This window comes from Convolutriloba macropyga, chromosome 6 (assembly GCF_964194025.1).
Source record: "Convolutriloba macropyga chromosome 6, txConMacr16.3, whole genome shotgun sequence".
Classification (NCBI taxonomy): domain Eukaryota; kingdom Metazoa; phylum Xenacoelomorpha; order Acoela; family Convolutidae; genus Convolutriloba; species Convolutriloba macropyga.
Window position 1 is genome coordinate 8,428,905 of NC_134473.1, and position 23,792 is coordinate 8,452,696.

At 37.2% G+C, this 23,792-nt stretch overlaps 1 protein-coding gene across 4 annotated transcripts in view; it reads right to left on the bottom strand.

The window, feature by feature from the left end:
* Positions 1–1,797: 1,797 nt before the first annotated feature.
* Positions 1,798–23,792, bottom strand: part of LOC142340739 (urethanase-like) — a 43,612-nt gene continuing 21,617 nt past the window's right edge. The window contains exons 1-8 of one of the 4 annotated variants that reach the window (XR_012759080.1): positions 10,931–11,573; positions 9,607–9,802; positions 8,331–8,457; positions 7,678–7,840; positions 6,927–7,135; positions 2,786–3,288; positions 2,636–2,708; positions 2,501–2,567 (exon numbers count right to left, since the gene is read on the bottom strand). Coding sequence is in view for 3 of the 4 variants with exons in the window: in XM_075391438.1 (XP_075247553.1) it covers positions 2,027–2,567; positions 2,786–3,288; positions 6,927–7,135; positions 7,678–7,840; positions 8,331–8,457; positions 9,607–9,802; positions 10,931–10,958 (1,767 nt within the window). In the remaining variant the exon portion in view is untranslated. Of the gene's footprint in view, positions 2,709–2,785; positions 3,289–6,926; positions 7,136–7,677; positions 7,841–8,330; positions 8,458–9,606; positions 9,803–10,930; positions 11,574–23,792 lie in introns of those variants that run through there. The other 3 variants (XM_075391438.1, XM_075391440.1, XM_075391439.1) reach the window with 3 other exon arrangements.

Sequence of the window (23,792 nt, forward strand, 5' to 3'; positions counted from 1 at the left end):
ACATATTTTCTTATCACTGACTTCTGTGCTGACTCTTTGCTTTTAATATGACAATGCAAACTCCAATATAAGGTCAGTAATTGAGTGGTTTTGAAAAATTGACTCTATAAAAACAAAATAAAAATGATCAAATTGTTCTTGGTAAGTTTTCAAGTTTTTTTGTTTATAGTATTAAACAAGAGGTTTTTGTTATAGTAATAAGTGTTTTTTCTAGTAATAAAGAATTATCTGCGGTTCAGGTACTTTCCTTTAGCTTTAAAATTTGAAAAAATCTCCAAAGTGCGAACTATATCGGAGCTGTGTCCTTCTACTATTCTAAAAATTTGATCAATATTTGGTGCACTTCATTCTTTTTATTTTTTTCCGGCACAATTGTTCAGAACTTTAAGATGGAGTGAAAATCGAGAGGGAATTTGTTAAAATTCAGCTATTTGATTTTCTGTTTTGCTGGCCTTTTTAATCCTCAAGGATTTGTTTTGCAAAATGTTTTTAAGGGCTACTTTATATCTGGTCAATTTGTTTTCAAAAGTCCAGGTTAAAGCCTGATTCTCGCAATATATCTTTAGATTTGATTTGGATATCAAGACTGATTTGACTTATTATGATCTGCTCACACTGTCTTTATTCTTACCGAAACAATAAAGGAGCAAAAAAGCGAGACGATTTGAGACATGAGTTCGTTAAAGCCCACTGAGAGAGGCTTTTTGTTTACGGTGGCGATTTGTTTTTTGGTTTTGATTTTTTTTGCGAAAACGTTTAATATCCGTGCTAGTGATTTTGAGGTCTAAGATTTTTGTTTGAATATTGTTGTTGTAATTCAGGGCTTATGTTGCAATGTTTTCTTCCATATGATGCTCTCGAGGCGAAACTGGTCAAGAAAGTGTAAGCTAAAAAAAATTCCAGTTTTCACGCACAACTCTGTTGAATCGCAAACTATCACTACCACAGATGTAATTTGTATGAAATTCGACTAAGAATCTTGATAAAGTGCATAGCGCACTTCACTGCATATATATTAAAACATAAAAACTAACTAACAATAACCGCAAACTACCCAAGATGATGTGCTGGACGTAGACCTGGGTAGTAATTCGGATATTTGTTTTGAACCAGGTTTATTGTTTTCCTGAGCTTTTAACGACTTTTTGTCTACTCGTAGTAATAAAGAATTATCTGCGGTTCAGGTATTTTTTCTTTGATTTAAATGTTGAAAATTTCTCCAAAATGGGAACTATATCGGTGCTTTGTCCTTTTTACTATTCAAAAAATCCGATCAATATTTGGTGCACCTCATTTTTTTATTGTTTTCGACACAATTGTTCAGAACTTTAAGATGCAGTCAAAAACGAGAGAAAATTTGATTTTCTGTTTTTGGTGACCTTTTTTAATCCTCTTCAACGATTTGGTTTGCAAATGGTTTTCAAGGGCTACTCATAAGCAGGCCAGCGTATTTTCAAAAGTCCAGGTTAAAGTCTGATTTTCGCAATATATCTTTAGATTTTAATTGGATATCAAGACTGATTTGACCTATTTAAGATCTTTTCACACTTTGTCTTTTTTCTTGCCAAAACCATAGAAAGCGAACCGATTTGAGACATGAGTTCGTTGAAGCCCACTGAGAAAGATTTTTTCACGTTGGCGATTTGATTTCTGCTTTGATTTTTTTTGCGAAAAGGTTCAAAGTTCATTCGTAGTGATTTTGTAGTGTAGGATTTTGGCTTAAGTTGTGGAGTTGTATTTAAGGGCTTATGTTGCAAATGTTTTCCTGCGTAAGATGCACTCGAAGAAAAATTGGTCAAAGTTTAAACTAAAAACATTCCAGTCTTCAAGAACAACACTGATGAATCACAAAATATCACTACCGCAGATGTAGTTTGTATGAAAGTCAACTAAGAATCTTAATAAAATCTACGAAGAACTTCACTACATATTATCTATCTATCAATACATAAAAACTAACTAACAATAACCACAAACTACCGAAGACGAGGTCCTCAATCAAAGACCTGGCTAATAATTCTGATATTTATTTTGAACCAGTTTTATTGCTTTCCTGAGCTAGCGACTGTACTTTTTTCGCTACTTGAAACAGCATTGCTTCTTGCATGTACGCTCCAACAATTTGCATTCCTACGGGCATTTTTACACCTGAGGAAGAAATATTGTTGTTGATATCGACAGTCGTCTCGTCATTTAAGTGAATGAACCCGCAGTTGACGGATATGGCTGGGTGCCCAGAGAGGTTGAATAGACAACAGTTCACATTCATCTTGACTGGATCTTCTAAGAATTCATTATCTTTCTTCTTCTTTTCCCTCTCCTTAATCTGTTCATTGTTGTCAATAACGTCACAGGGAGTACCAGTTCTACCAGTAATACTTCCAGTCCCACTCCTCTGGTGTCCATGTTTCCATTTTGGATCTGTCCCCCTCCGCTCTTTGCTTCTTCCACCTTCGTATGCTTCCCCTTCATCCTCTTGTTCAGCAATGATTGGCAGTTTCGGGGCTGGGAATGGAACAGTCGGAAGAATCAGCAAATCGTACTTCGAAAACAGAGCGTCTACTTTCCTAAACAATTGAAACTTGATTACTGAATTCAAAAATGTTGACACGCATTTGAAGAATGATAAAGTCACCCAAAACAAGATTCCAAATGAGTTGATTCGAAGAGTTCGCGCGGCGAAGACGAATGGGCAAAGTTACGCTCGACTGAAAACAAAACATGAAAAAGTACAACCCAACAATTATGACCAAACTTAGCCCGTAAATTTTATATCGTAACTTACTTTGAAAGTAGCTTGGCTCGATTTATTGTTTTCTCAACAATATTTTTGGACCAAATGTCCTGTGAGAATAGCTTTGTAGCAAGAAGCGCAATTTGAGCGTTTTGTGGCAAAAATTTGTGAATTCCTTTGAAAGCGGTTTTGAGATCAAGCATTGAGAAATTGCGACCAGGATATGGTTGTCCATTGTTATTGACAACGTATCCAAATTCAATTGACGCCAACAAGAATAGCATCGGGCGCGCTTCCGCGAATTCTGGAAAGGAAACTTCTTCCGCTTCCATTCCGATATTGCGTAGTTTGTCTATCATTGTGTGAACTGTTTGTGAAATGTTGGAGTTGTCGTTAGTGTCGTACAAGAATCCTTCAGTGAGAATTGCAGCTTTGAGGCCGTTGATTCCTTTGTTGATGTCGTCTAAGTAGGAATTGGGACGGTTGATGGCAGCAGCTACCGGACATGCAAATAGATCTGGACCTGCTATTGCGTCTAGTAGTAAGGCACAGTCCTAAATATCAACAAAACAGTCCTAAATTTTGGGTCTTTATATACATGGTCTGTCGAAGAACTTTGTTGCGGTTTTCGAATCGTGGACCCAGTGTTTCAAACGATTTTGTATTGCTTACACCGCTTTTCAATCTTATTTTCTTTTTAAGTCAATTTTATTGGTCTGAATTTGAGACAGGAAAAGGAAAGCGTGAAAAAATTTTTTTACCAGTTTGATTGCTGAACAAAATACGACTATAAAGTGAAAAGACTGTTTTTGCGCATACGGCTGTCTTCAAAAGAGCAGAAAAACTAATGTGAAAAATCGAGCGAAAATGTTCAAGCTGATTTTTCTCAACAATTTTTCAGGCTTCTATATAGGCTACAGTAATAGTTGTAGGCTTATTAAGTGCTCTGGAACGAAGTTAATGCCAATTATTGTAAACGCATTGGTCTTTTTTATAGAAATTTTTTGATTGGCAATTTTATGCTTTTATTCTAGAACATTCTTTGACTTCTCAAGTGACTTTTTCACGCTTTCGTTCTTCATTTTTGAGTGATCTCTATTGCTCTCACTCTGAAGTAAAGCTTGTTGTTAATATAAAGTCGGTTACAGCATAAAAAATTAAAGGACAGATAGCCGAGTGGTCAGTGCATTTGGTTATGAATCGGGTGGTAAGGGGTTCGAATCCAGGCGGGGTGAAATGTTTGTTCTGACCTCCTGTTGTTCGAGAGCAATTCTTCCGACATTAGTTGGTTCATGTTTTTAATAATGTAAACTTGTTTGGTAAATAATAGAAGTTTTAAGCAATTTTGAGATTTTAGCTATCTTGCAAATTTTTAGGCAATTTGTCTATTGTTATGTTGTATTGCCTTTTATGCGAGTTGGAAAGACTCCAATTGCTCGATTTAGTTTATGTTCCCAGTTTATTTCACTTTAATGAGCATTTTTGTTGGGAAATATGACAACCAATAGAGAAACTTTAACTCTGTTGTCAATTTTTTTTTTGCAGTTTTCGATTTCGAAATAAGATAGGTTTGTGAAACTGTTTTTGGCTTTCTTATTGTCGCTTGAGCATTTTAATTAAATGAATTTGATTAGAGAAAGGTTTTTGTTTTTTGTGTGCACTTCTATTATATGAGGAATTAAATAATTTTTGAGTTCGGTTGGTTTTTAGGGCAAAATTTTTATTTAATTGCTTTTTTGTCGTTGAATGGGTTCATGGTTTTGTTTTTTAAAAAGAAGTGTTTATTGGCAGAGACTATCCTTTGAGTTTTTATAATAGAACGAGCAAAAAAAACATGGAGCTCAGTAAGTGAATAAAGGTGAATAATACCTCTTTTGAGAGAGAAGTGTAGGTGTGAAAAAAAAGCTACGCTTCCATGCTGTTTTCTCTGGCTTTAAATTTTTGTCTAAAAGTTTATTTCAGACTGAAGTAACAATAATAATGTTCTTTTGATTGCGTTTTGGGGCTTTTGGTAATTATAGGGAGTCTTACGCTATTTTGGAGTGTATTGAACTATTTGGCTGTTTTTTTTGGCATTTTTCAGATATTTCATTTGTTGCTTTGTTTTATTGCATTCATTGTTAATTGAATTGATACCCTACACTCGTAGGCATTCTCTTTAACCAAATGAAGGTGTTTTTGCTTACACCGCTTTTCAATCATATTTTCTTTTTTTAAGTCAATTTTATTGGTGGGAATTTGAGACAGGAAAAGGAAAGCGTGAAAAATTTTTTTAACATCTTGATTGCTGAACAAAATACGACTATAAAATGAAAAGACTGTTTTTGCGCATACGGCTGTCTTCAAAAGAGCAGAAAAACTAATGTGAAAAATTTTATGTATTCGAGCGAAAATGTTCAAGCTGATTTTTCTCAACAATTTTTCCGGCTTCTATTATTTATAGGCTACAGTAATAGTTGTAGGCTTATTAAGTGCCCTGGAACGAAGTTAATGCCAATTATTTTAAATGCGTTGGTCTTTTTTATACAAACTTTTTGATTGGCAATTTTGTGCTTTTATTTTAGAACATTCTTTGACTTCTCAAGTGACTTTTTCACGCTTTCCTTCTTCATTTTTGAGTGATCTCTATTGCTATCACTCTGAAGTAAAGCTTGTTGTTAATATAAAGTCGGTTACAGCATAAAAAATTAATGGGTAGATAGCCGAGTGTTCAGTGCATTTGGATATGGATCGGGTGGTAAGGGGTTCGAATCCAGGCGGGGAGAAATGTTTGTTCTGACCTCTTGTTGTTCGAGAGCAATTCTTCGGACATTAGTTGGTTCATGTTTTTAGTAATGTGCACTTGTTGGTAAATAATAAAGTTTTAAGCTATTTTTGAGATTGTAGCTATCTTGCAAATTTTTAGGCAATCTGTCCATTGTTATGTTGTATTGCCTTTTATGCAAGTTGGAAAGACTCCAACTGCTCGATGTAGTTTGTGTTCCCAATTTATTTCACTTTAATGAGCATTTTTGTTGGGAAATATGACAACCAATAGAGAAACTTGTAACTCTGTTGTCAATTTTTTTTGCAGTTTTCGATTTCGAAATAAGACAGGTTTGTGAAACTGTTTTTTGCTTTCTTATTGTTGCTTGAGCATTTTATTTATATGAATTTGATTAGAGAAAGGTTTTTGTTTTTGTGTGCACTTCTATTATATGAGGAATTAAATAATTTTTAGGGATGTTCGGTTGGTTTTTAGGGCAAAATTTTTATTTAATTGCTTTTTTGTCGTTGAATGGGTTCAGGATTTTGTTTTTTAAAAAGAAGTGTTTATTGGCAGAAACTATCCTTTGAGTTTTTATAATAGAACGAGCAAATAAAAACATGGAGCTCAGTAAGTGAATAAAGGTGAATAATACCTCTTTTGAGAGAGAAGTGTAGGTGTGAAAAAAAGCTACGCTTCCATGCTGTTTTTTCTGGCTTTAAATTTTTGTCTAAAAGTTTGTTTCAGACTGAAGTAATAATATTCATGTTCTTTTTATAGCGTTTTGAGGCTTTTGGTAATTATAGAGAGTGTTACGCTATTTTGGAGTTTATTGAACTATTTTGCTGTTTTTTTTTACATTTTTCCGATATTTCATTTGTTGCTTTGTTTTATTGCATTCTCTATGTAGGCATTCTCTATAACTAAATGAAGGTGTTTTTTTGGTGCAAAGTAGTTTTTTTGACAAAAGTATTTGACAAAAATTTGACATAAGTTTAAGAATTGTACATTTTTTCCTCCATTTTTTAAGTTTTTTTTTCCTTTTTTTTTAATAGTAAGGTATGCTTGCGAGCTTATTCGGGCTTTCCTAATATTGCGAAGCAATTTCAAAATCTCGATAGTAGGGAGTTACTTGTTTTTTTTCATATGTACTTGTACTGTAATTTTGGTCAATTTTTCTTTTGTTGTTTTGACTTAAATTTTTCTATTTATGATTTTCTATGATTTCAGGGTTTTGTCAGTAGATGCTGTTTATTTAAGAGCCCGGCTATGTTAACGCAGGTGGAGGTGCATTTCAAATTCTCAATTGTGCTATAAATAATTGTAAAGTGATATTTCTTTTTTAGAGGACATCCTTGAGACAAATTTTTAGCAACTCACGCTGATAAACCGTTTTGTGACTAAAAAAGGGGGGAAAATTACAAGCGTTGGTGCATAATTCCCTACCTCGACATTGGAAGCCATGGGACCGTAATGATTTGTTGACCAGAGACAAGGGGCTCCCCCATTAGTGGGCACCAGTCCATAAGTGGGTTTCAGACCCACACACCCACAGAGGGCAGCTGGAGCCCTCACTGAGCATCCACTGTCACTCCCAACTGCCATGTCAACTTCACGAAGAGCGAGAGCCACTGCGTTGCCGGACGAGGAACCACCTGATAAATAGATCAGTAAAAAGGGTACCAGAACTTGTAATAGTTTATAATATAATTATCAAAAAATAGAAATGAAAAATGCGTACGATACGACAATTGTACTACTGGAAAGTTGCTATCAACTGTGATGTCGGCTCTTTTTTACTGCTATAATTTTGGGCAAAGTCACTTCAGATGATAAACAGTCAGCAAAAGTCGAATCTTCAGCGCTTAATTTTACAGGAAGTGAGTTGAATGCGCTGAATATTACACATATCAGGTCCTTCCATTTTTGTCAAAATTTCTTTAATTCACGCTTTCTCAGTACAACGTTTGCATAGTTGGTTGACTTATTTATTTGTTATGAGAGAGTGTCTCAAGTGCATCTCTCATAAAGCCAACTGAAAACAATTTCAACCTTTCTCCTGTTAAAATTATTTAACATCTGAAGTGACTTATTAAAAAGTAAATGTTTAACCAAACAAATGCTTTTGTTATGGTTATAAAAATTTGAATTTACATTTTAGATTTTAAAAAAACAATTATGGGTAGAAAGTGTTAACCAGAAGTGCGTGTTGGGTCGTATGGGTTGTGCACTGTACCCTGGCAACTGGAGTGAGAGAATGGACTGTGACAGAGGTTCTCAGCTGTTGCCTTTCCCACTATTGAACCCCCAGATGACAGCACTCTTTCTACCACAATTGCGTCAAAGGAGGGTATAAAATCCTGCAAATAAATATATTTGTGAGCCGTTTTCATAAATGCGAAACCGCTTGTTAAAACTGGACAAACCCATGAGCTTGTAATTTTCCAGATTTGAGTTAACTTTCGAATTCAAAAGACTTAATGCCCAGAAGTAGTACTAGCTAATGCCTAGAAGGAACAGTTTTAGACTACGTTGTGTATATCGTCTCACGTTAATAAAGACACCTAGTAAACTGTTGTTCTGAGCGAAATAATGTCGATGTAGAGAATTTTGTTGGGCTTAATCTTTACGGTTTTTCCGTGCGACTCACGCAAAAAAACGAGCATTTTTTTCGTTTGATTCTTGAAAATTTCGTATTTTGTGTCGGCCATTTCTGATGTGAACTGATTTTTTCAAAAAAAAAATTGTGCAATATTACAAACTTAAAATTGTGGATTTTTAGAGTGAATCGTTTGTTTAGTAACTGTGGTATTAGTAAATGGGAAATGCAGTTGATAATGTGTTCCTTACTTTCAAGTGTTCATTTCCACATGTCATTGGGATACCTGCCACTGCAATGGAGTCTTTGATTGCCACTTTTTTCCCTCTCAGTATCCCACTTCCATTCTCTGCCTCTTTACTGCCATCAATGTAGCACCTGAAAACTTTTATCTCATTAATGTGAATTAACTCAACTTCTAGTTAAACCACGTTCACTTTAGGATGTACAGAGCTCAAATTAATTGAATCATAATTGAGTGTCATATTATTACTTCATAACTGCTGAAAATTCATAACTCTGCCTGAAGGGCTGTTGGAGGACATCAAAAGACCTGTCGCAAGCAATTCCAAGATGATAATCTTTGCATCGAAGTCAAATTCTTTAAGTCAGACAAAGCAGAAAAGAATTCTGAAGGCCTTTAAATATTTTGAAATTCAGGTGTTCATCTATGTTGATGACAAGGCAGCTCAGTTCCCTGACCCAAGAACATGTGTAAAGAACATGATAGAGAACCTGACCCAAGAACATGATAAACAAAAAATATCAACAGAGCAATAAAACTTGAAAGCAATCAGATAGATAATTTCCCCAATTATTACCAAAAAAAAACAATCCGATACTTTGTTTCAAGCTTTTGTTTTAATGCATGATTTTGTCATCAAATAAAATGAAAATCAAAGAAAAATTTCAAGCTCAAAGCGACAAGGCGATTTCTCTACTTACAGCCAAAAGAGAGTTTTTCATAAGCTGTGGAAATAGCGCATTTAGTTGGCCTTTTCTACAGCATAATAAACAGTGCATAAATGTTTTCTAAACAAGTCAGAAATCCGTTCTATTTCGATAGCTAGCTGCTTTCATTTTTCTGTTTCCTCACCTGGTATCAACTTGGAATCTATCTGTTGCAGCTTAGTTTTGTCAAATTCAGGTCCTCCAATTGTCAAATTCAACTTTTAAAGAACTGAACTGCCTTCCTAGTGCTACCTGTTTATCCCGTTTTTGATAACAAAAAGTCAAAAGGGCTAGAAGAAAAGTCGGTCAATCGAAAAGTCGGTCAATCGAAAAAAGGGCCAGAAGAAAAGTCGGTCAATCGTGCATAAAGACCACAGGAGATGTAATTGGAAATAGCGTAATCAGCTGATTGCGAGCCACACCTAATTGTGAGCGCAAAAGTTAGTTGTGCAATTATAGTGATTTTGTTCATAAAGCATGTCCGACCTCAAAGATCTATCAAGCCTGGTATCCGGTGTCAGTCGCAGTCACGATGGGAACTAAAATTACATGAAAAATAGGTCATAAAGATAGTACCTCCACGCCCATTGTCCGTGGGTGTTGTTCTCCCCTTGTGGTCTGAATCCTTTGTCTCTTCTTTCTGTATCACAGGGTGTCTCTCCATCCTCGCCCTCATCAACCTGTCTTATGAGACCCTCTATCTCCTTTATCTTCGCGCTGTACTTCCCAAGATTCTCCTCCGCAACTGTGAAGCCCATTTCTGCAGCAGCGCCTGAAAATCATTCATTGTTTTGATCAATTAAGCTGCAAACTTCTGCTGTTTTTAATGAACATTATCTCACAACTATTATCGCCACTGGGAAGTTATGAACCTCGAGGCGAAGCCGAGTTGTCGAATAACTTCGAGAGGGCAATGGCAGTCGTGTGGTAATTAAATTAAATTAAATTGCTTCTCAGAATCTTAGGACATGTTATATATTCAACACAAACACGTCACCCAGTTCCAACAGATCGTCAAAAGACTTCAAAGAAGCCTAGTCTAAATGATGGCAGCCGTGTGGTCAAGTTAGTTAAGTCTCGTCGCAATCACAAGTTGTATAGGATACGTGACTCTGATGAGGTCTCTGAGAAAATCTGACACTTGTTCAGAAATTCGATCGAACGGACTTTAGAAGAATGATAATAGCCTATAATTGAAACATAAACTTAAGGTAAAAAATTTCACATCTAGTCAGTGCCAGATTTTAAAATTACAGAGTTTCCTAAATATTGCAGCAGATTTTAAAGTGACGAAGTACCCGCTTCAACGATAGGTTAAGTGACTCTACTAAAGACCCTTCAAAACTCATTAAAAACTATATTAAAGACATCCAGCTTATGAGTTGGAAATTTAAGACTGTGAGTTGCCTATTTTGCACAATTTGAATTGTTTGGCCTATCCCGGACTGAACTGCAAGTCAAGATCAGTACTGGGCCAGTCTAAATGCAAGTCTGACAAGTCTTTGCCAAGACTTGGATTACACTTGCAAGTTGATTTCAAGTCAAAACTAACTTTTCAAAAAAAATGAAAATTTCGAATTTCAAAAAAATTTTTAACCTGCCACGATTTTTGCATTAATGTCTATGCACTTTCTCGGGGCACCATTTTTGCACAGTTTGGGCCGTCAATTCATGGTCGACTTTTGTCGCCACATTTCGAGCAATGGATTACGTAAATTTTCAAGTCATGTTCAGTTTTTTGAAATTGCCATGCCCCCTCCCAAAAAAATACCCACATCCTCGCCGCACACAGCCCTCATACTAAACCTTAGTTAAAACTGGCGTATATTTTTTTTCGCTGGAGAAATCATAAACCGATTTCCACTATCTAAATATCTTGTACTTCATTTTCAAAACGCACCTTTGATAGCGGCAAAATGTGTGCCCATTGTAGCTGTGACCACTTTTGAAACAACTGACTTGCAAATTGAGAAGATGAAATATGGTCGCTGCTCTTTTCTCCACCTGGTGTGTCTTGTGAACTATCTCTACTATCGGAATTTGTTCAGCTCAGTTCTCTTCACCTGTCTCGTGATTCGATCAAGTCATCTTAGATAGTACTATTTCACGCTGAGTTGTTTACTGAAGCTTTAGTTAACCCAAATGACTCTAGTGACCTATCAAATAATAACTTTTCTTTGATCGGATTAGTTGATTGTCAAACGTGATCAAATGCAATCTTTGGTTATAACAGTGGTAATAATAGATAACCTAACTTCGGGTAGTTACGATGATATCCTTGTACTCTCCAATTACTTGATTAAAAAGTTTAGTTTCAGCGCGCAGTGGCGGCGAATTTTTCTTTTTAAGTACTATTTTTTTCACTGACCAATAGAATTTGTGTCCTCCGAATTTACTTGCGTTATCTTTGAACAATTTTGAGGGTTGGAAAGTACTTTTAATTTTCTTCCCTTAAAAATATTATTTTTGCTCAGTGGTTTGTCGTGAAGGCTTTGTTGAAATTGTTAAAAAAATCGTTTGAAAAACTTCTTTGTTCAATTTTTTAAAAGTTAAAAAAGTTATGGGCAAGTTAAAAATCACGCCGTTTGGTTTATTTGGAAAAGTGATCTAAGCATATGTTAGAATATAAATGATGGTCATCCGAGGGACTCAGAGCCTTGAAACAAGAACGCTTGGCACAAGGCCCGAGGGGACTGCGACTTTATATTGCTAAATATTTAGAGACCCCAGAGTGCGATTTCATCGGTCACGAAAATTCAAAATTTAAAGAAGTAAAAGTCTATTTTTGCCCTAAACTTCGTGCCCTAACTTAGGGCATTACCTTTAGGGCAAAAAGTTGGACATAGCTGGAAATATTATTTTTCAAAATTGAATCAAACCGCTATAAATAAGTGACTACTTCGCTATCTGAGACAGCGACGTTGTATATTTAAAAAAGAAAATTTTTCTTTCACTCTTCTGAAAAATGGGAACCGTAACTACAATTTCAATTGTAATTTAACACTTTCGTACCCTTTGGTTCTTTATAAATATTTTAGCACAAAATCTTAGTCTCCCATCGTTTTACCCCATGAAGGACCATGTATAAATATTTAAAAGAATGAACTTCAGAGCTCTAATTTCCTCTAAAGGCACTAGACAGAACAGCTGAGCAAAAGGACATTTGACAAAAAATGATTTTCAAGGCATTCAAAAAACGGCATTGACACTTGGAATTTCGAGAAAACGGTTTGAGTCAAAAAAAGGAAAAATAAAAAATTTTTAAAATTTTTGCAAGGATATAGAGAAACAACACGAGTTGGGCTTAGTTAATCAGGTGAACCCGTTTAGAACAAATTGCATCGATTTTTTGCTCTTTTCTCAGCTAAGTTTATTTTGCATTGCATAATTAGAATTCTTTGCGGATTTGCCTGGCATAAAGCGCTAAATTAAAACAGTATAATTTATTTGAATAGAAACCTTCAAAAAGTTACTACTTAAAGCTTGAAGAGAAGACCAAAAGGAAACATGTTTCAAGTCTCACCAAATCGCAATCCAAAACTCGTTTACTCAAATTTTAAAAAAATACTTGTGCTCGACCAATAAAATTTTTTTGACCTGTATTTGGAAGCTAAGCTATTTAATTATGATTATGACTGATAACCCAGTGGAGTGGCCGGGTCTTAGTAAATTGATAGTGCAACGGAAAAACGTTTTTGTTAAATTCTACTTCATTTTTATCTATTTTGAATATATATATAGTCTAGACAGAATTGAAGACAGCATAATTGGCTTTTGAAAAATTTCACCAAAATTTTTTGCATCTATCAATTAAAGAAAACAATAAAAATCAATTTTGAGAAAAGAAGCAGTGAATTTTTGACTCAATTTCATTCCGCTCTAGGAGTTTAAAATGACGAAGTCAAATTGTTTCAGCGGAGAAATACCGTTTTCATCTAAATTTCTTACCATGTGATGCTCTTTCAGATGGTCTAAGAGAAGTTTGCTGAGTAGCAAATTTTGTTTCGGAGACTCGTCTCTGAGAAACTTAATTCCTTATACGCACCCACGTAGGTGAGTGGTTAACATATTTAAGAGTCCAGAGGTGTGTTGGTTGAGCATGAAAATGAACTGAGTGTAGCAATTAATTGACAATTAGTAATGGTGGTAAAGTAATGATTAGATTTTGGTTTGCAATTGGGGGAACTATGTTGAATTAATTGATCGTAAAGTATTCTCGTGTTCTTTGGTTATTTCACCATTAAATATGGTGTTTATTGTGATGAAAACTTTGGTCCGTCATCTGAAAGAGTAGAGTTAAATTCGGTAGTTTCTGAATCATGTGAATTTGTATCAATTGATCAATTGATTTTGTGTGAATTATTGAGTATAGTTTTTGTTGTTCTTTTGCAGACATCTCTTGAAATAAATTTTGTGTTGTTGGGTTATCCTTTGTAGACAGATGGTTTTCAGCATTATGGTTTTAAAATGTAATTGAGCCTCTTCTATTAATGTGGAAATTTTGATTTATTTCCATCTGGTCTTCTGTTATACATACATAATTTTTTGGGACCAATCCTGTTTATAGATATATTGTTAAAGTTTTGGTCTTTTGTATTCAGTAGTTCCTTTTGAACTATTGAGTCTAGGTTTTGCTTTTTTTTTGTGGAGATATCTCCGAAGATGTATAATCGATTGAGGGAAGCGATATTTCTCTTACTTAAAATAGTTTATAATTATATAGATTATAATTTTGAGGCTGTACTCAATAAAAGTCGAAGCTCTCGAGCATTTAGTGCTTGAGTTACGTAGCATGATTTTAATTCTTCTAAGGAGTGTTTTTTCTTTTGTTGCAAAGAGAATGTTTCTTCCGCAGAGTATGCGGTTTTGCCTGAGAAGAGAGGTTCCAATCTCTTTTATGTGTATTATTTCAGAAGTTTAGAAAAACTATTTTCTTTTTTGATTCTGATACTGTTAAGAAAATTGTGCCTCTTATGATTAAATCTAGTTTCGTAAAAAAAGAGTTAAAATGATAGCGTTATTTCCATTTAGTGGAGAAACCTCAAATTGGTTTCTTTTGTTTTCCATTCAGAACAGTTTAGTTCATAATGATTATTCTTGGTTTAACATTGTCTTCTGTAATTGTTGTGCACTTGATTTAAGTTAGTAAAGATTAAAGATAATCAGGGAGAGATAAATGATTGAAACATTTATTACAACTCAGGGTGACCCAATTATGAATTATAAATCTGTTAACCTAATAGGATTATAACTTATCATGAATAAGATCAATTAGCTGTAAAACAAGTCGCTTATTTGTGCAGTGGGATGGAGAAGTTTGGAGGTGAGTAAAAAATCTAAATAAATCAAAAATATAAAAAGAAATTTGAGGCTGGTCGAATAATTTTTCTCAGTAAAAACAAAAATGCTTCCTACAATGAAATAAAGTCCTTGTTTTGTACTATTCTATAAAGTAATCAATTGTTATAAACTTACGAGAACTTGACAACACTTTTAACCTAATCAACTGACACCATTTTGATCGCGAAACAACTGTCAGTACAAACTGTTTCTGCAATCAATGCTTGAACCGAAGTTTCATGCCGTCTAGCTTCTTAAAATTAACAAAACTGGACAGGAAAGAGTTCATTTGACAGTCAAAGACTGTGACGGCTGCTCTCCTATCAAAGTCAAGGAAAACTTTACACCGCCCAGTTCGTTTCAGCGGTTTCAAATCTGTCCGGATATTGTGTTTTTGCAGTTAACTTTTTTGAACTGTATTATCCGCTATACTGTAGATTACCGTTGCATTGCTTGTTGCTCAATTAGTCTCAATAACTAATTGCTCAGCTTTGCTGTATAACAAACTTGTTTCTCTCAGAATAACAAAATAATTCAAATTGAAACAATCAAATTTTGTTGAGTTTTTCGTTAATAACTCAAGTTAAAATTCGAAATCGCAAATTCTAATTCCGACAAAATGTAGCCCTATAACTTGGCTATAGTCTTGCAAAGTTTCAGCTTTCTATCTCAAAGATTGCAAAAACAGTCAGAAAACTGTAAATGTAACTGAACAACCAACAATAAATCTTCTAATTTTAATGTTAGCAAGTCTTTCTATTGGTTTCAATAACAAACAATATCAAACTAGAGTAGGCTTCGTTAAAGCCAGTTAGAGCAACTGACTATGTGCTTTGCACAAAGTTTCTCTTACTTAGGAACTTCGTTCCTCAGAAAGAAAGTTTTGAGAATATCAAAGTTAATTCTCTTTTCACAAATCAAAGTAAAGTTAAAACTGTACAATCACTAATATGGTCTACAGAAGCAAGACACAGTAACAATTAATTTACCGCTCAAGGAAGTTTGCTTCAATACGCACTGTATGTCAGTTTAATAAGACAAAATTAACAAGTTTCAACTGATTTTTGGTAGTTTTTCAAGCTCCTTTTATGCTGCTAGTCACGTGGATTTACATATCAAATTCAACTGTTGATTGGTTGTAGATAATAATGTCGACAGAATGTGAACACTTTTCCATAACGTCACTTTTTCAGTGTAAATTTGATGTCATGGGAAATTTTTTAACCGTGTAGAAGTTTTGTCGAATATTTTGTATCAATAACAGGTTGATTCGCAATCCAATCGCAAAGAATCTGATGCAATACTGTTAAGTCGTAGTATTGTTTTGCTGGTGGTTGAGGTAGTTCGAGTTTGAGTTATAGTTTGGCTTCATGAATGACGATTGTGTACTAATAATAGTTGTTAAATACAAATGTTGAACAAAGTAAACAAATCCGTTTGGCTTCAGTAAAATGTAGCATTAAATTTCGCTTGTCACGCTATTCTAGCTTTAAGGCTTGAAATGGCCTTGAAGCGCTATTCAATTTGATTTCTGAGTTGTTTAAGCTCAGCCGCAATATCGCCGGCCCTGGTTTCCATCGCAAAAACATCTTTTCCAGGTAGTACTGGGGCGAGCTTCACTACTGGTCTCTTGTACACACCGTCGTTGGTTCGAACTATCGCTGATCGAATCACACCGTCAGACCCATCGATGGTCTCCGTAACTCGACCTAGGTTGTAATATCCACGCTTATTGCTGTCTTCGATCAACCAAACGAGATCGCCTTCTTTGAGGGTTTCGTTCGCCGTAGATCGCCATTTTTGCCGATTATTCAGAGTTGGCAGATATTCTTTACGAAATCTGTCCCATATGAGATTTGCATAGGCTTGAGTTTGTCGAAAGAGCTTTCGATGATCAACAAATTCTTCCGCGCATGGTAGATAGGGTAAGCAAACGTTCCTGTTGCCAAGCAAGAAGTGATTGGGAGTCAATGCTTCTAAGTCATTAACATCTGAACTGACTGGAGTCAAAGGTCTCGCATTCAAAGTCTGCTCAACGATGCACATCGTTGTTGAAAGAACGTCCTCGGTGACTGATCTGTTCCCCAACACTGCATACATTGCTTTCTTGCAACTTCTCACCAACCGCTCCCATACTCCTCCAAAGTGGGGTGCTGCGGGTGGGTTGAACTTCCATCTGATCCCTTGTTGAATTAGATGTTCTTCGATCCCTTCTTTGTTCCATGCCGCAACGTACTCTGCAAATTCTTTTTCAGCTCCAACAAAGTTTGTCCCGTTGTCGCTGATGATCGTATTCGGTTTGCCTCTTCGAGCAAAAAATCTCATTATTGCATTGAGACAACTATCTGTGTCCAACTTGGGTACCACTTCTATATGCACCGCTCTCATAGTTAGACAAGTAAAGAGACAACACCATCGCTTTTCATTTTTTCGCCCAATCTTCACAATGAAAGGGCCAAAGTAGTCGACTCCAATATTTGTAAAAGCTGTTGAAGCATCTAGCCGCTCTTCGGGTAGATCTGCCATTACTGGTGCTATCGTTTGTGCTCTGCCCTTTCTGCAGGTAACGCACTTATTCTTGATTGATCTTAAGGCGTTCCGTATGCCTAGGATCCAAATCTTCTGCTGAACAATGTTTCTTACATGCTCAGTGTCCTCGTGTTGATTGTCCTTGTGCTCGTTTCGCAAGAATAATTCAACCGCGTGATGTTTCCAATGTAGCAATATTGGATGCTTTGCATTGAAATCCAATTGACTTTTGCCTATTCTGCCTTTGGCTCGAATAAGCCCTTCTCTATCTATGAAGGGGGAGAATTGTAGAATTCTGCTGCCTTTTGGAATTTCCTTTTCAGCTTCGAGAGATTTCATCTCTTCACCAAACTGTTCTTGCTGTAGTAACTTGAAGATTGTTGCTTTTGCTTTTTCTCTTTCTTCAATGTTGACTACGAGCGTTGCTGGTTTGTGTTGGTTCAATGCTCGCTGTACGTATGCCACTGTATTTACTAGTCTGTTGAAGTTACTGAATTGTTCCCACTGGATAACAGCTTTCTTCTCTTCAGCCTGTATCATGAATACTGATGAAGGTATATTCTCTTCATCTGATGCAAAGATTAGGTTCACCTGCTCCGACCATTCACTTTCTGGTCGTTTTAACCAGGCCGGCCCAGTGAGCCAATCACTTCTCTTGAGTTCTTCAATGTTGATTGCTCTGGTGCCAATGTCCGCTGGGTTGTTGATACCGCTGACATGTTTCCACTGTGAAACATCGGTTGTATCTAGTATCTCAGCCACTCGATTGGCCACAAACACTTGTTGTTTACGATGGGAACTGTGTATCCACTGCAATACCGTAGTTGAGTCTGACCAAATACTGCAACTATTTATCTTCATTTCATGTTCCTTGACTATCTGTTCTTTCAACCTCACTGCCATGACTGCCGCTTGCAATTCCAATCGCGGTATTGAAAGATGCTTCATCGGTGCCACTCTGCATTTTCCAATGACAAATGCTAAATCAGCTGAGTATTCTTTTGTTTGTGAACGTAGATTGGCCACTGCACACATCGTGTCTTCAGATGCGTCAGCAAACACATGAAGCTCAGTTTTATCCCTCTCTCTGTTGAAGTATCTTCTATCGAGGCTTGTTTCAGCCACTATTGGAAGTTGTTCTTTCCATCTCAGGAATTCTTCTTCTTCACTAGGCTCCACTTCGTTGTCCCAATGTTGTCCGTTCTTAGTCCAGATGCCTTTCAGAAGTCGTTTCATATGAACACTGAACGGAGCAAACAATCCGATCGGGTCGAATACTGAAGATACCAGTGACAGAATCTTCCTCTGGGTTATAGGTGCTTCAACTTCCTTGTTTGTACCTCTGCATACTTGAAGACTGTCATTCGTAACGGTCCATTGTAGTCCTAGCACTGAGGATCCCTCTGTACTGGGTTCCACTTCGACTTGTTTTGTGTTGCTGATTGACTTCAAGTCTTCTGGGATTGCTTCGGTAACTGCATCGTTATTGCTTATCCACTTCTTCAATTCAAACCCATGTCGAGAAAGAAGAGGTTGTAGTTGATTGAAGACTTCAATTGCTTCTTCAGGGGTTTCTACCGATTTGATGAAATCGTCCATGTAGAAGTTGTTTTGTATTGCCTTGGCTGCAATCGGATGCTCTTTTTCGTTATCCAGTCCCACTCGGTTGAGAGCATAGTTTGCACAAGTTGGAGAACTCTTAGCTCCAAAAACATGACGCTGATATTCGTATATCTGAACAGGTTCGTTTGTTCTAGGACGCCATAAGAACCTCAAGCAACTTCTGTCCTGTTCGGGGACTTGCACTTGTAGAAACATCGATTCGATGTCAGCTGTCAGGGCTATTGGTCCTTCACGGAACCTGAATATTGTTCCAATCAACCCATGTAGCAGATCAGGTCCTGCTAGTAGCTTATCATTAAGGCATACTTCTTTGTACTTTGAGGCAGCATTGCAAACACGTCTTACTTTGCCAGGCTTGTTCGGGTTTAGCACTGGATGGTGTGGCAAATACCATTCTTTCCCGAAGGTGCCTTTCACTTCGGACTCGTCCAATATCTTTACGAATCCGTTTTCTACATCTTTATCTTTTAACTGTTGATACAAATTCTTCAGATTTGGGTCCTTTTGGAATCTTCGCTCCAGTGAGTAAAGCTGACCCAAGGCTGAGCTGTTTTTCGGTAGGTTTGGCTCTGGTTCACTCCACAGCATTCCCACTTCGTACCGCTCGCCTGTGAACTTTGTCGTACTATCTAGCATCTTTTGTGCCTGCAGTTCCTTTTTTGACTGACTGACGACGTTGATTTTGGAAGCATAGGTTTCTATGTCCCACCAGGTTTGGACATTCTCTGCCACTTTCGCATCTTCAGTGAAGGCGAAATGACAAACATTTTGTCTTCTTTTGCCCGTCATGGGTCCACTGACTACCCATCCTAGCTCTGTTAGAACGGCGAAAGGTTCACTTCGTGTTCCTATCTTATAGTCCAATGGGCGTTGTAGCTCATAAGCATCTTGACCAAGGATGATGCCAACTTCCATCAAGTTGAAGCTTTTGTTGGGTAAAACACTCAAGTGATTGAAGCTTTGCTTCAGCTTGTTGTAGTTGTAGTTTGTGTTTCCCAAGGAGATTGACGGGTATGCAAACGCTTCGATTGAATGCACCTTTGAATGTAGTCCCTTTATTTTGAGAGGAACCCTTTCTGTCTTCAGATCCTTCGTTCCGTGTATGCCAGCTATGTTGAGCGTCACACCGGTGCCTTGGGCCCGTAACTTCTCTTGCAAACTTTGATCGATGAATGAAACCGTTGATCCACTATCGAAGAAAGCATATGTGTTCAGCCGGTTGCCACCGCTCTGTATTGAGACAGGAACTATCTGAAGAAAGCTAGTAACTTCGTTACTCTGGTTGATTGTGGCTGCGCTTACGTTGACTGCATGATTGCCCTCGTCCATTTGGTTTTCTGAGTGTAGCAATCGGTTGTGCTTCTTGATGCATCCATTGATGCCGCACGCATTGACTTTACAATCTTTGATTGCATGTCCTTTGCCTAGACATCCGTAACATAAGCGTTGCTTTCTCACTGCTGCGTACCGATCATTCACACTCATGTTCCTGAAAAGTGGACAGTTCCATATTTTTTGAGTGCCATCAGCTAGCGGACAGTGATCACTTTGCGTTTGCTTCGTTTCTTTCACGTTGGAACTTGCACTGAAGTTCGACGTTTTCGAGAACCGTTTGTCTCTATTTGTGCTTCTTCGGTCTTCTTCTCTTCGCTCTCCCTTGAAAGCTGAAAACCCTTCGTGCACGAATGCTATCCTTGATAGCCATTTTTCAAACATAATCAGATTAGGCCAATCTTCATCTTTATCATCAACATAGAACCACCACTTCTCTTTGAGAACTTGGGGTAGTTTATCTACTGCCATATACAATGTCGAGCTTGATTGCAGATCACCAATCTGCTTGTACTCTTTGAGCACATTCACAAAGTTCGAATCAATAACTGAGAAACTGATCAGACCTGTTGAGTCGTGTGGTTTCACCTGACTTGCTTTGCGAAGGCTCTCCAGTTGTGCATCAATGATCACATGAGGCCTCCCAAATTTCCTCTCCAGAATACTCCATGCAGCACCATAAAACTGTCCAGAATAGCCCATTCCAGAGATTGCTGACCTTGCCTTGCCTGACAGTAGAGTCTTCAGATGGCTCATCTTCTCTGAGTCTGGTATTGGTCGTTGATCCACTGTAGCAATGAACATACTAGACCACTCCGGCCATTCGAGAGGGTTCCCGTCGAAGTTGTTCAACTTCAGCTTTGGTAGGCTACTACTACATGAATAGCCAGCGTTGTATCGTAATAGACCAGCTCTGGGGGACACGTCTCGGTCTTCAACACTTGAGGATCGGTCTCGTGAACTGGGATATCGTGTGAAGTGACTTTGCCTGTTCACTTCAGGGGTTACTTCGAAGCGAGCTGTTGATCGATCTGGTGTTAGAAGGTTGTCGATTCTGCTGGCCCAGTCAGAGACATCTCTTTTCTTGGGGGTCCAGTTGAAAGGCGATTTGTCTCGAGCACCAGTTGATTGGGAACGAGCATCATCGTTTTCTAATGCTGTTCTCTTCACTTTGCGCTCTAGCTCACGCTCTTCCTCCAGCAGTTGATGCTTGGTTTCCAGTTCCTTCATTTGCATTTCCAATTCTAGCCTCCTTCGCTCGAACCGTGCCTGTTCCAGTCGCATCTTGGTTTCGAATTCGATATCGAATTTCTTCATCCTTTCCTCGCGCCTTTGCTTTGCTGAAGATGTTTCCGAAACATTCTCCGTCTCTTGGCCACTTGCCGTTGCTCCATTTTGCACTGTTTGAGCAACTGGGCTGTCCGTTGGGTAATTGTTGTGGCTCTCGCTGTCATTCACAGCTTGGGTTGCGTTGTTTTGCTCTGCATTCATTTCTGGTTGCGTGCCTTTGCTTATATATGAAAGCCAATGATAGTCCAAACTTGCTTTGCACTTCCTTGCTTCTTTCAGATGTTCTTCAACGAAATTTGCTTGGTAGGGCACAAGCTTGTTTCGACGCTGCAGTTGCTTGGGTATTTCTTCCTCTAGGAGGTGGACAGTCTGTTGATAGAGGACCTTTAATTTGTTGGGTCGATCTGAATCTTCAATTATTTTGTAGCCAAGACTTCTATTAGTGTTGACTTCTTCCACTAAGTCTCGGAATCTCTTGTCGTACCTGTGAGCTGTTGATTGAAGCTCCTCTCTGCTGGTTGTGCTCGAATTGCCTGGTTGCTGTTTGCTTTGCTTGTTCCGTTTAAAAGAGGTCAATTCTTCAACGTGTTTTGTGAATTGCACTCTTCTGTTCGCCTCACTAGCCTGTTGCTGTTGATTTGTTTGATTCTCTTTTGGGGTTGCCTTCGGCGATTTCTTCATCAGGTTGGACAGCAGTTTGCCTTCCACTGTCCGGGTCGGCGGACCAAATGTGACGGCTGCTCTCCTATCAAAGTCAAGGAAAACTTTACACCGCCCAGTTGGTTTCAGCGGTTTCAAATCTGTCCGGATATTGTGTTTTTGCAGTTAACTTTTTTGAACTGTATTATCCGCTATACTGTAGATTACCGTTGCATTGCCTGTTGCTCAATTAGTCTCAATAACTAATTGCTCAGCTTTGCTGTATAACAAACTTGTTTCTCTCAGAATAACAAAATAATTCAAATTGAAACAATCAAATTTTGTTGAGTTTTTCGTTAATAACTCAAGTTATTATTCGAAATCACAAATTCTAATTCAGACAAAATGTAGCCCTATAACTTGGCTATAGTCTTGCAAAGTTTCAGCTTTCTATCTCAAAGATTGCAAAAACAGTCAGAAAACTGTAAATGTAACTGAACAACCAACAATAAATTTTCTAATTTTATTGTCAGCAAGTCTTTCTATTGGTTTCAATAACAACCAATATCAAACTAGAGTAGGCTTCGTTTAAGCCAGTAAGAGCAACTGACTATGTGCTTTGCACAAAGTTTCTCTTACTTAGGAACTTCGTTCCTCAGAAAGAAAGTTTTGAGAATATCAAAGTTAATTCTCTTTTCACAAATCAAAGTAAAGTTAAAACTGTACAATCACTAATATGATCTACAGAATCAAGACACAGTAACAATTAATTTACCGCTCAAGGAAGTTTGCTTCAATACGCACTGTATGTCAGTTTAATAAGACAAAATTAACAAGTTTCAACTGATTTTTGGTAGTTTTTCAAGCTCCTTTTATGCTGCTAGTCACGTGGATTTACATATCAAATTCAACTGTTGATTGGTTGTAGATAATAATGTCGACAGAATGTGAACAGTTTTCCATAACGTCACTTTTTCAGTGTAAATTTGATGTCATGGGAAATTTGTTAACCGTGTAGAAGTTTTGTCGAACATTCTGTATCAATAACAGGTTGATTCGCAATCCAATCGCAAAGAATCTGATGCAATACTGTTAAGTCGTAGTATTGTTTTGCTGGTGGTTGAGGTAGTTCGAGTTTGAGTTATAGTTTGGCTTCATGAATGACGATTGTGTACTAATAATAGTTGTTAAATATAAATGTTGAACAAAGTGAACAAATCCGTTTGGCTTCAGTAGAATGTAGCATTAAATTTCGCTTGTCACGCTATTCTAGCTTTAAGGCTTGAAATGGCCTTGAAGCGCTATTCAATTTGATTTCTGAGTTGTTTAAGCTCAGCCGCAATAAAGACCCAGCTGGTTATAATTTTAGTTTTGTGGACACAAAAAGTGTAGCGCATATTGAGCTGAAACCAATCTTTCGAATAAATGAAAAAAAATACTCCTCCCACTACTGTTCAAACTGGTTAGCGTAATGCCCAAAAAATTAGTAAGAGGAACTGAGAAAAGCAAGTGCTCCCAACGTCATGAAATAAAATTTACAGTAGTTAAACAGTATCAAAACAAGTAACCGTTGAGCTCGCTGAGGTGTGCGGCTGCGATACCCGGATCACATTCCTATATTTTTGGTACATTAATTTTAGCATTTTTTTGGTATTGTTATAGAAGTTATTTTTCATGATCAAATCTACTTGTTCACATTTTGTTCCATTTCATACGTTGACCTTGTTAAGTTTTCAAGCAGGCAGAATACCGTTTTTCAGCTGGTAAACCGTTCCGGACCTCATTCTTTTTATTGTGCTGCTATAGTTGTATTTACATGCCCAGTTAAATTTTAATCCCGCGCTGCTTTTTGATTTTGAGCAACAAACTAACTTGTTATTTTGCTCAGTGGAATAATGCTTATAAATTGTGGAAGTGATATAGCCTAGCAAAGGACATTGCTCAAATTTGACTGCGAAATGGCACAGAAAGCTCGAGTTAAGCGTACTTTATTAGAAATTGACTCTTCA